General features: G+C 48.0%; 1 protein-coding gene across 9 annotated transcripts in view; it reads right to left on the bottom strand.

The window, feature by feature from the left end:
- The window catches only part of PHF12 (PHD finger protein 12), a 39,561-nt gene extending 27,039 nt beyond the window's left edge, over positions 1-12,522 (bottom strand). For 5 of the 9 annotated variants that reach the window (XM_032615637.1, XM_032615641.1, XM_032615639.1 and 2 more), the window contains exons 1-2: positions 11,867-12,521; positions 11,036-11,217 (exon numbers count right to left, since the gene is read on the bottom strand). In XM_032615637.1, the coding sequence (XP_032471528.1) occupies positions 11,036-11,217; positions 11,867-11,932 (248 nt within the window). In that variant the 5' untranslated portion in view covers positions 11,933-12,521. Of the gene's footprint in view, positions 1-11,035; positions 11,230-11,866 lie in introns of those variants that run through there. The other 4 variants (XR_004347298.1, XR_004347299.1, XR_004347300.1 and 1 more) reach the window with 2 other exon arrangements.
- Between the last annotated feature and the right edge of the window lie 603 nt (positions 12,523-13,125).

The following is a 13,125-nucleotide window of genomic DNA, read 5'->3' as shown; positions in this document are numbered from 1 at the left end:
TCTACCACTGGTTTGCCTATTCTTGCAATCCTGGCTTCTCTACAATGGAAAATGAGCTGGCTGCAAACAGTCAAAAAATGGGCTTCATTCATTCACCTTATGATGGATGCTGGAGACCACCTATTTTAGAAAAGAGTCAATATTCTGGCCTCAACAGTCACTTTCTTTTTTTTTTTTTGGCAACAAAGGATTTTATTTATTTATTTAAAAAATTTTTTATCATCTTTATTGGAGTATAATTGCTCTACAATGTTGTGCTAGTTTCTGCTGTATAACAAAGTGAATCAGCTATACGTATACATACATCCCCAACAGTCACTTTCTAATACTCCACTTTCTAATATTCCATTGGAAAGAACCAACAATTTTAATTGTGTACTCCATAAGAGTCTCAAAGGTATGGAAAACTGGGTACTGTTCCGTGGTCAAATTTTAGTGGGACTATCAAGAATAAGGAGAGAGGCTACACTCTTCTTGCAGACACAGCTCAGGGAATCTGGACCAGTTCACACCTTACAGATATTGGACCTAAAATTCTATAAAGGCTGGAAAAACTAAAAATAATAACATCTTAGGGAGAATATCTGAAATCCAGCTAAATGTAGAGCGGGTTTCCACCCAAGGCTCAGCTGCTTTTCCCTAAGGAGGATTTCTGCTTCATTTACTCTCCTCTGACAGGGTCTTCTAAAAAAAAAATGAAGGAGGAAGAATAATGTTACTGGGACTTCCCTGGTGGCGGAGTGGTTAAGAATCCTCCTGCCACGCAGTGGTTGAGAATCTGCCTGCCAATGCAGGGGACACGGGTTCGAGCCCTGGTCCGGGAGGATCCTACATGTCGCGGAGCAACTAAGCCCGTGCGCCACAGCTACTCAGCCTGTGCTCTGGAGCCCGCGAGCCACAACTACTGAGCTCGCGTGCCACAACTATTGAAGCCTGCACGCCTGGAGCCCATGCTCTGCAACAAGAGAAGCCACCACAATGAGAAGCCCGTGCACTGCAACCAAGAGTAGCCCCCCTCGCTGCAACTAGAGAAAGCCTGTGCACAGCAACGAAGACCCAATGCAGTCAAAAATAAATAAATAAAATTAAAAAAAAAAAAAGAATCCGCCTGCCAGTGCAAGGGACACGGGTTCGAGCCCTGGCCCAGGAAGATCCCACATGCCGCGGAACAACTAAGCCCGTGTGCCACAACTACTGAAGCCCGCGTGCCTAGAGCCCGTGCTCCACAACAAGAGAAGCCACCGCAATGAGAAGCCCGCACATCGCAAGGAAGAGCAGCCCCCGCTCGCTGCAACTAGAGAAAGCCTATGTGCAGCAATGAAGACCCAATGCAAACAAAAATTAAAAAAAATTAAAGAATAATGCTACTATTGGGGCCAAAACAGCACAGGGCTTATTCCCCTCTTCTTTTACCCTTACCCTTGCTCCTCCCCCAATTTTACTCAGAAACCTCAAAGCTCCCCACCCTGCATGACTGAAGTAATCTCCTGGGCACGCTGTCAAACTGTGCTGTCGTGGTTTGATGCCACAGCTAAGTGCGGACTTGGGCTTCTGAAGCCTTCCAGTTATACCCCTGGTGACCTATTTAGGAGTTGAACATACTTGTCAGAGACAGAGTGCCATGATTTTTCCCTTCGGCCCACTTTTCTCTCAGATGGTCCCTAACCAAAGAACAGTCACCCTAAGGGCCTGAATGTGTGCACACAAATGGTAAGATTTGTGGAAAGCTTGTACACAGCAAGCATACAAGCCTTGCACATGAGCTCTTTCCTGTAACTTAAATAACCTGCAGGCACTTTTCTTACTATACAGCTTCCTACAACACCACAAACTGCAGCCTGAAGTCAAAGATGTCTGATATCATGGAATCAGGCGTCAGAATTGCTTTGAGTTAGAATGGCTAAGTGTCATCTATGCCAGGCAAAACCAAGAGGACTACCAAGGAGGGATAAAGCAAAACAAAGATAATAAAGCAAAACAATGTTTCTCAATAAAGGTCAAAATTAGTGACAGTTCTCCCTACATTTAAGACGCTCTTTCAAAAAAATGGCAAGATCAAGGAAAGTTAAATATAGCCAACCCATGTATAGAACTATGAGAAGTTACAGGTTTAGACACATTTAATGAGATTTATGTAGTATAATTTTCACAATGTATTTTGACCAATAATTGATGATTGTTAATGGAAAAAGTTCACCACAGAGTTTCCCTCTAATGTTTCCAGAGCCTTGTTAAAACCAAGAAGCAGTAGAGGGGCTTCTCTGGTGGCGCAGTGGTTAAGAATCCGCCTGCCAATGCAGGGGACACGGGTTCGAGCCCTGGTCCGGGAAGATCCCACATGCCGCAGAGCAACTAAGCCCATATGCCCATGAGCCACAACTACTGAGCCCACGTGTTGCAACTACTGAAGCCCGTGCACCTAGATCCCGTGCTCTGCAGCAAGAGAAGCCACCGCAATGAGAAGCCTGCACACCACAACGAAGAGTAGCCCCCGCTCGCCGCAACTAGAGAAAGCCCGTGCACAGCAAGGAAGATGCAATGCAGCCAAAAAAAAAACAGTAGAACTCTACTCGAGGGTTCAGTGAACATGGGAATTAAAAAGCTCACAGCTCATCACAGGAGCCCATGGCTGGTGGAAAGAACAGGAGTAGCTCCACATTGCCCAGTTTTGTAATGCAGAGACTTTTCTAAACTCACTCAAAGTTCCGTGCACTTCATTAGCTTCTCTGCTCTGTTCTTTGTACAAATGCAGACAGGAGGAAAAAATATCCAACAACCCTCTGAGGATCACAGCTGGATAAGAGACTATAAATGCGCTCATGCTGCCACAAACGGGTTTCTACCCTAGAATTCAACCTTGCTAGTAATTCTGAGAGGTACCCCCACCCCTGCCTGGCCTGGAGGTAAAGTGATGTCTTTGGGCTACAGTTAAACTCAAACCCCACAGAGAGTCCTCTCCTGCTCACTTGAGCTTATTTCAAAAAGAGCCTCACGCAGAGCCCAAATCAGTGGGAAAGACTAACGCTAGGTTCAGGCACCGAGTCCCCGCCACCTGCCTCCCCCACCCTGCTGTTACTAAGTCTTTTGTCCTTTCAAGACCGGGAAACATTTCCTGGGAGATACCCTGTACAATTTGTCAGAAAACAGGGGAAGGGCAAAGATTAAACACCAAAGCTACTAACATACAGAAAAGCAAACGTAATTAGGGAGAAAGGAATAGTCACCATGTGTTTGTGCTAACAAAGGTACCATCCACTTCGAAGAACCCAGACATCATTTCTGTTCCCCAACCAGTGTTTATCTTTGTACGCCTCTCATTTGTAATACCACTAAGTATTACGCAGCAATGAGCAGAGGAAATGGGTCAGTCTCTGGCTTTCAAGTAGTTTAATGAACATTTAGTACAGGATTGAAAAAGGGAAAGGAGTAGTTCTTTGAATGAGCGAGTCAAGTTTTTCTTTATTTAGAAAATTTCATCAATCTGCAAGGTGTACTTGGAATTTGCTTATTGTGAATTCAGCAACAGCTGTATGTAACAGCCAAGTTCCTTTTTACTGATGGGTCCAATCAATAGTTTCTTCTTTTGTCAGTGCCCATTATACCCCTCAGTGTCTTTTGCCTCCCACACAAAACTTCGTCTTTATTCTTATTTGCTGAGACTAGATTTAGAAATAATTAAAGGCTTAAAGGATGAGGATTTTGATATCTGTAAGTGGCAGGCAGAAAAAAGAGTCACCTTCTTATTCTTCTTAACTGTTGTTGAGTCATGGGAAAAGCAGTCAGCTAGCGACCTGTGCATGCGTCCTGGGCATGGTGACAAATCTGCAACACCAAAGTGCCTTTCTGAAATTTGGTCTAGGACTTGCACTGAATACAATGTCCTCCTCTTTCAGGAAACTGGCAGGGGGACAGCTGTACTCCTGTCCTGTCTCTTGGGAGGCTAGCATTATGCAGAGGTGCTCTTATAAGTGTCACTCATTGAATGGCAATGCAGCTGGCCATGTTGTACTCCCTGGGGACTTTAAGTCAAAGGAAGAGCACAGTGGAGGTGGGAAAATAAACTTTTTTTTTTCCTGCTCTGGTGACTTAAAACTCTGGCACCTTAAAACAAAAACGCAGGGACTTCCTTGGCGGTCCAGTGGTTAAGAATCCGTCTTCCAATGCAGGGGACATGGGTTCAATCCCTGGTCGGGGAACTGGGATCCCACATGCCACGTGGCAACTAAGCCCTCAGGCTGCAACTACTGAGCCCACAACGAAGAGCCTGCGTGCTGCAATGAACACCCAGTGCAGCCAAAGATAAAAAACAAAAACAAACAAACAAAAAACCCCCAGAAGACAAGAATGCATTTCCAGGTGCCTGTGCTGCATTATCACAGTAAATGCCAACATAACCTCAACCAGAATTTTCCACCAGATTGGTCTGCTTAACTACACACCCAAGGAACTGTGGTGTATGCGCTGGGGGTGGGACAAGAAAGTTCAAGAGATGGATTTCAGTACTCTACTCATAACTCAAAGCAAACAACATTCAGCTTCATCTATCTTCTATCGCCATATCACTTGTAGAAGAAAAAATATACCCATTTCTGTTAAGAAGCAGGACACCTGCATTTCTAGGGAGCATCAAAGCAGACGGTTTCTTTTTATAAGCTATATAAAACCTTCAAGCAAATATTCTCTGCATGCCGCCTCCCTATTTACTGTTATCTGGGCTTACACAAAGACACGTATAAATAGGTGAGTTCACTGCACTGTTCGAACAACTTTTTGTTCTTGTTCACCGGGATCAAAAGCTCATTAACTGATCTGTAGTTATTTCCACCCCAAGCAGTTACCAATCAAACTGAGGTGATTAAAATCTTCCTCCTTAAACCAGGAACCAGGGGCCTCCAAGTATGAGAAGTGCCTATACACAGAAATTTTCTATTGTGGCTGGTGGGAGCCAGGTGGGCATCCTGCCTTAGGGCAGGTGGTGGATTTTTTATACTTCCTCTAGGGTAACTTCCAGCCTTAGACTTCTTTGCTAAGAGGGGTCACCCAGAAAAGCTGAAATAGCAACATACCAAATCATCATAAGGTTCCCTCCACTGAGACACATCATCTTGACTGAGTTCACAGAAGAAATCCTTTACTTACTGTCATTACATAGACAATATAGGCAAAGACATTTAAGTGTGCTTAAATCAACCATCTTTTTCTAGGTAAGACTAAACATTTAAAAATAAAAAGATAGGGGAAGTGAAAAGACAACCCACAGAATGGGAGAAAAGACTTGCAAATCATATATCTGACAAGGGACTTGTATCTAGAATATATAGAGAACTTTTACAACTCAATAATAAAAAACCAAATAAGCTGATAAAAATTGGACAAAGATCTGAATAGACATTTCTCCAAGAAAATATACAAATGGCCAAGAAGTACATGAAAAGATGTTCAGTATCGTTAGCCACCAGGCAAATGCAAATCAAAACCACAATGAGATAGCACTTCATAGCCATAGGATGGCTTTCATCAAGAAGACAGGTAATAGCAAGTATTGGAAAGGATGTGGAGAAATTGGAATGCTCATACACTGCTGGTGGGAATGTAAAATGATGCAGCCACTTTGGAAAATAGTCTGGCAGTTCTTCATCGGTTAAATGTTAAGAGTTACCATATGACCCAGTGATTTCACTCCTGGGTATATACCTAAGAGAAATGAAAACAGATATCCACAAAAAAACTTGCACACAAGTATTCACAGCATGATTATTCACAATAGCAAAAAGAAGAAACAACCCAAATATCCATCGACTGATGAATGGACTACAAAAATATGGTATAGCCATACACAGAATAGCATTCAGCCATAAAAAGGAATGAAGCACCAACAAATGCTAGAAGGATGAACCTGGAAAACTCACTGAGCCCTTTTGAGTAACACTTGTACTTTCACTCAGAGCTTAATAAAAAACAGTGTTTCATTCAACACACAGTAGTGACAATTTGAATTCCTTTTCAGTTCAAATCAGGTAATTTATTTGTCTTTATGATTTGGCTTTAAAAAAATTCTCTTGGGGCTTCCCTGGTGGCGCAGTGGTTGAGAGTCCGCCTGCCGATGCAGGGGACACGGGTTAGTGCCCCGGTCCGGGAGGATCCCACATGCCCCGGAGGGGCTGGGCCCGTGAACCATGGCCGCTGAGCCTGCGCGTCTGGAGCCTGTGCTCCGCAACCGGAGAGGCCACAACAGTGAGAGGCCCGTGTACCGCAAAAAAAAAAAAAAAAAAAATCTCTTGGAAACATACTTGATTAAGAATTTTAAAAAGACCAACATGAATCTCATCTCCACATTAAAATGAAGGCTGTACCTAAATATGGCTTTTGCACATTTAAACATGTAAAAAACCACACAACTCATTTACAAAGGCCCCAAACAGCACTAATGTACTAGTGGAGCCCATCTGTAAAGTACTTTGAGAGCCTTAAGGAACAGCAGGAGATGGATGAGATTATAACTGCATCCCACCTTTCACTGAGTATGGTAATTAATTTTGGGACAAGCCCGAAATGAAAAATTTCCTACAACAGTACCACTAAGTACTTGCCTTAAATTACACAAAAACTGTTACCTCTGAGAAGTATTACCTCTCTTTCTGGTTTTAATATTTCTGACGCTTCCTTTCTCAACCAAAGCCATCTGGGTCACAAACATTCTGTGAGTAAACAACTCATACCCAGTATTAGTCTTATAGTTTTAAACAGCGATTATCCCTTATCTTTGAACTAAAGTACTCATTTCATAAAAATTGGCCCTGGAGCTCCACATTAATTTGACGAAGCATGCATGTGAAATTGAGTTAAAGTTAAATGTTACTAGACCCCTCCTGTTTGAGTGGACCATTTAAAAACAATACTACACACCCAGATTCCAACACAACACAGCAAATGCAAAAATAAATAAAATACACACAAAACCAAATTAGGTTTGTTTATTGTTGAGTTATTTTACTATTGAGGGGGCAGAGTGAAGGGAGGGAGTCCAGATGCTGTCACCTCCAGTTCTTCAGTGCCAGGCTTCCAAGCACTTGGAATGTCAGAAACAAAAGATGCATAAGATAATGTTAAAATAAATGTATTTTAATTCACCACTTGCCTGATACTATTCTAATGACGAGCTAATAAACACAACAAAATCAGAAAAATCACCTCCTTAAAAGTTCAAACAGTATAGATTTTCTGCAAGGCAGTTTTCTACTGTGTGTGTGAAATCTTTCTTATGACTCACTGAAAATTAAATATGCAAAACTCCAAGCTGAGCTTAGTTTTGCCTGTGCACAGAGACCTTTTTACTCTCATTCTTCGAAAACCTCATTTTGGATCATGCTGCCAACACCAGAGAGAGGAAAGCCGGCCAACAATTCCAAATATAACATGCGGAGGCAAATGCTACAGAAATCTGTCTGACGGGAAGCGACCATGCTGAGGTCTGCTGAGGTAGATGCACTTCTCAACCAGACCGTTCTGGTCCCTCAGACTGTTTGGAGCAAAATGCAATCAGAGGAAACCATCCAGGTTCCAGTCAGCCTCATTACCGATGCCCATGGTATTCACCTTATCAGTGAGAACAATCCTATCCATCTCAAACAGAAAGATGGGTCGGCGGCAACCAGAGCTCCACCAGTTGGTCTAATTTTTTTTTTTTTTTTAAGGCCAATTTTTAGAGACCAGTCCATGGAGATCAGTATTTTCGGAAAGCTCAACTTATTGCACGACAATTATGATAAAGGTAAGGTTCCCCAGGGAACACTTAAAAACATCTCTTCCTAATTCTCTAGGAGCAGGTTTAGTGACTCCTAACCCCACTCTGAATAATTGATAAACCAGTTAAACTTGGATAAAATGATTATACTATCACTTAAACAAATATGAAGACATCAGCTCCTCAAGTTTAATTCTTCAATGAGTTCATGGTACTGAACACAGGACAATTCATTCCCTCACCCAGATCATCAGAGAAAACCCAGAAATAGAGCTCCCAGTCTAACTGGGAAGAAAGGACTGTTCCTCATACAGAGCCCTGGCCCCTGAGATAAGACAAGACAATTAATACAGCTTATGTGACCAGTCATTTCCTCCAGTAGATTATCTTAGGAAAAATCCCCTGTGGTTTTGGCCATGTCACTAAGCCCAGGAGGTAAAGCTTGCCTAGAATCACTTCGGGAGCATTTTACTAGATGCTGTTCACTGGGAGGCAAGCTGGCAAGGCCACCAGAGACTGAAAGAGGACTTGTCTCACAGAATTTTGAATGGAGACCCACAGCAGCACTGCAATTATGACCTACAGGGTTTGTAAAACGCCATCTTCACTTTTGAACATTCTGTACATAAGGAAAATTATCATTACTATGCTTACCTAAATAATCCAGTCTTAGTTAAAAAGGGAAGCAAGAGAAAATATAGTCACACCTCCTACCCTCACTCCCACATGACACAAATAAACAATAACGGGACAAATTACCATGAGCACACCCAGGAATCAAAATTTTCTGACATCATTAAGTGCTTGACCTAACTACTTGGGTTGAGATGGTTAATGAAATACTTCACTTGGGCTAGAAAGAGTGTGGGGTAGGAGGCAGGAAAGTGGGGTAAGCCTCACTTGAAAGAAGGGTTCCTGCCTTTGTACCAATATCTGCAACGTTTTGTGATTTATATAACTACTCAGATAAGTCAATGGTACATTCAGTCCTGGCATCTTCAAAGAGGGAACTGGAGATGTGAAACAAGCTCTGCCTCATTTACTAGGATTCGCAAAGCTCTGATTACCAGTTCCCATTCATGGTCTTAAAAAAAAAGTAGTCAATGAAATGCACAGTCTGAATCTCACTAACAGCTAGAAACCCCTCCCTCTCTCCTACCAGCTAAAGTAGAACTGTTAATTGTTACAATTTGACAAGACTTGAACTCATCAAATTCAAAGATTCAGGGGTTAGGTTTTATAGTTTGAAAGCCCAATCTCAGGCAAAACAGCACACTTTTTCTATGCCTGAAGTTTCTAATAAACAATTTCAGCTTTATTAAACAAACAATAATAAAGAGCTTACAAAATTCTCACTCAGTATGGGAATCACCATTCTTGGTTAACGGTAACTTCATTCTACAGGTAAAACATTAACCCACATTTTAAATCAAGAAGTCTACAATTCAGTCTTAGTATGTATCAAACAAGCACACACACACAAAAAAAATCAGCTCCTCAAGTTTAATTCTCAACCAGAGCAACACAACACATCCAGGTACAAATCTCTTCTGTGCTCAAGAACAGCACAGGAAACCTGACAGGAGATTTTTTTCCCCAGGTGGATTATACCTTATACCAACAGGAAGCAAAGGTTAAAAACCACAGAACCTTACTGCTGGTATTAGTCACTTCACAATAAAAATTTTAAAGCCATTGGCAAAGCTTCCTCCAGGATAATCATTTTTGTCCCTGCAACATTACAAGCCAAGATAGGGTGCTCTCCTGGGCAAAGGAATCTTGGGAATGGTAATGGGAGCTTCCTACAAAACTTCTGACTACAGACTTAATTTGCCCGGTATCAGTCATCTGTCTAATAAGTGTTCCAAAACCTGCAATTAGTACAAATATACAGTGGGCACTATTCCACCAACCGAGAAACAGAATGTGAATGGAACTGTGTAGAGAGTTTAAAGAAAACCTCACTTTTTTTTTTTTTTTAAACAGAGGGCTAAAAAAGGCAACATCAAAAACGGGTGGGAACAAACAGAACAGCCCCTCTCCTTCCCGCTCTCTCCAGCCATCTCCTCTCATAAACGTCTGCCTCAGTCAACTGTTGCTGAACAGAACAAGACCCATCAGAACAAGATGCAGTCGGGGTCCCGGCGCAGATGTGGGATTTTTGTGGAGGGCAGAGGTGATTTCTCCAGGCAGAACCTGGAGTTTAAACTCTTCTTGGCCGGATTGTTCTGGGCTGAGCTGCAGAGGAGGATCAAGCAGCGGGCGACCAACCCTGGTCCCTCCCTCCCTCTTCGGTCTCTCCCCTCCCCTCGCGTTCAGTAAGCGTCGCGGGAGGGGGTGGGGGGGACAGCGCACAGCTTTTTTTGCTCCGGTCCTTAAAAATGCCCTTGCGGAGCCACCACACACAATCCTAACCCTGGCAGCAAAGAATTCTGCAGCGAAGGGTTCGCCGATCCCGAGCGGAGAAGTGAAATCGGCGCCCAATGGCAATTTTAATTGTCTAACCCGGCCCGATTTCCCAAGAGGCGGCAGCGCGGGGCGGGGAGGGAAGAGGGAGGCAGCTCCGACAGGCAACAGGGGGCAAGCGGCGGCAGAGAAAGGGGACTAAAGCGGCAAGATCCCAGCCCCGGCCCCCGAAGAGCTTCCGCAGAAAGGACCCCGAGGCAACCCCCACCGTTCCCCGGGAGACGTTTGCAAATCATATATGCAGCCAAAATGGCGCTGAGAATAAAAATATAATTTAAAGGCAGGTCGCCATATTGTAAACAGAGAGGCAGAGAGAAGAGGCGGACTCGAGAGACACCGTCCATGATTTCTTCCACAGCCGGGAGCGCCCGGGCGCCGGGTCCCGCGGGTCTGGACCAGGGCAGCTCCGGCCGTCGAGGGCTCCGCGCACCCACCGCGAGGACAGCCCAGCCAGGCAGGAGCCCGAGGGCGGCAGGCGCGCGGGGAGGCGAGCGGCGCAGGGCCCGGAGCTCCTCCCCTTCCTCCCCGCCACCGTCGGCCGTGCCCCACCGGCTCCGTCCCGGCTCCTCAGCGACTTCCAATCCCAGATGGGGCTCTCCTCACCCCTCCCAACCCCCACCTCGGGGTCCGGACCCACAGCTGCTCCTCCCCCCCCAAACGGCCGGATCCGGGTAGCACCTGGGGGCGGGGAGGCGCTGGCCCCAGCGGCTGCAGAAAGCTAGCGGCTGCAAGCGCCCGTTATTTCGGCAGCCAGGGGTAGGCCGGGTGAAGGAATGTTCCGAAAAGGGTCCGCCAAGGGGCTCCGGAGGGGTCCCCAGACCTTACCAGCACTGGAGATGGAAGGCGGCCGGGCAGTGGTCACAGCACAGGAGATCCCCACCTTCTTTGCAGCTATCGCAGCTGTCGTGGTTGGTGGCCCTGCCGCTTCGCCGGGGCTCCTTCTCAGGCTTCCGACTCCGCTTTTCTGCCTCGTCCGTCTTGGGGGGAGCCAGCAGAGCTTGGATTTGCTGCACACACATACAAATGGCGTGTGTGCACACCCGGAGGTCCCGGGCGGTCCGTCGCCCCCCCGGCGCGGCTTCTCCGTCACCCACCCCTCTCCCCCCTTTTGTCCTTCTTCCTCCCATCCAGCCTGCTCCCAGAACCTCTCAGCCCCCGGAACCAGGGGGAGCCCAACCTAACCGCGTTCCTGCAGCACAACAACGAGAACGGCTTCTTCCAAATGGGGAGGATCAGAGTAGGGGGATGGGGAGAGGGTGCGCGGTTCCCTTCTCGCCACTTCCTTGTATGGACAGTGGGGGACTCCAAAGCCAGGCTCGGGAGAGGCCTGAAGCCCAGTACCCGGACGTGCTGGGGGAAGCACAAAGGGGCCGACAAGAAGGGGGTGGGGAGGCCCGCCGGTGCAACGAGATGGAGTGGGTTGGCGCCTCGGGAGAGCGAATCGAGGGCGGCGGGTAGGTGAAACTGCTGCAAACGTCCTCGGCGGCTGAGCGTAACCCCCCGAGTTGCAAAGATGGGAGGGAGAGTCTGGGTGAGGAAGAGCCCCCCCCGTCCCCCGGCCCTCTTGCGCTGCGAGCTCAGGGCCGGCTTTGTGGGGCGGAGGGCGGAGGTTCCCTCCCGGCGCTGGGGGAAGGGGATGAGGAGGGCCACTCTTACCTCCATCAGCCCCCCCGACGTGTCCAAGTCGTACACGATCGTCTTGGTCTCCATTTTCTCCCACATTCATCCACCTCCCGGGCTGGGCGCTCTCTGCTCCGGCCCCCCCAACCCCGGGGGGAGGGGGGAAACGGGGGGAGGGGGTGCTCCTGACCCCGGCCCCCCTTCTTTTTTCCAAACACGGGTCCCGACTTCCTCGCCCTGGCACCCCCCCCACCCCCCGGCCCCCAGTCCCCGGGACGGCAGCGTCCTCCCCACGGGCCGTGAGGGGGGAGCGGCCCCTCAGCCCCGGCCCGGCGTCTGGCTGCACGGTGGGTCCCGGCTCCGGGAGTCAGGCCTCGGCGGGGCCTAGTCCCACAGGCTAAAGCCGGTGCTGGCGACCGCTGGTCCGGCCGGGAAAGCTGGCGGGCGCTGCCATCCCGGGGTTGGGGGGATCGCAGTGGGGGTGAGAGGTTAGGTGAGGTTGTGGTACGTGAGGTGACTGCGGGGAGGGTGATGGGGGGTGGTCCCCGGGCTCCGCCTCTCGCCGCCGCCGCCGTCTGCGTCCCGGCTGCCGCGCACTTGGCGCAAACTTACCGCGAGCGCCCGCAAAGCCACCCGCGCAGGCGCCCCGGGATCGCCGCTCGCCGCGCGCAACCGCAGTGACAGCCGGCGGCCGGGCTCCCGCGCAGCCGCAGTGAGGGGGTACCCCCCAGCGCGCAGCCGCGCTGGCATTCGTCTGGAGAGCCGAAGCCCCGCCTTTCTGCCCTGCGCCAGCGTACTGAGAGAAAAGGGCGGGACTTGAGGTCTCGCGCAGGCGCCTGGGAGAGCGCCTAAGGGTCACCGCGCAGCCGCAGGAACATGGGGATTCTTCATCCATTGGTGTTTGAGTATAGACCAAGACTACTCTGTTCCCGCGCAGGCGTGTTGAGGATGCTCCCCTCCCGCCCCACAGCAACACAGCCGGCTCCGCGCAGGCGTATTGTCACCTGCAGGCCCTAACAAGAATGCTTCTCCTTTCGCCATTTTGGTAGTGGGATATAAACCACCGTGTCCTTGATGCCCTCAGGCATGAACAGAAAGGAGCAAAGTGTGGTGTTGGCTAGAGCTGGTAGGCTGTCGGTGACAGCAAGTACTCCTAGGGATGTTGTACTGGACTCTGGTTCCAGCGTCAGGTGTGGCTGGACCAGGCGCCATATTGGTAAAGAGAGAAGAAAAGCCATCGCGACGGAAAACGATGCTTTTGGTGTCGGGTTGGATGGCTACTGTTCCCTCTTCCC

The sequence above is a fragment of the Phocoena sinus genome, chromosome 20 (assembly GCF_008692025.1).
Source record: "Phocoena sinus isolate mPhoSin1 chromosome 20, mPhoSin1.pri, whole genome shotgun sequence".
Classification (NCBI taxonomy): domain Eukaryota; kingdom Metazoa; phylum Chordata; class Mammalia; order Artiodactyla; family Phocoenidae; genus Phocoena; species Phocoena sinus.
This window is presented reverse-complemented; position numbering and strand designations above follow the sequence as displayed.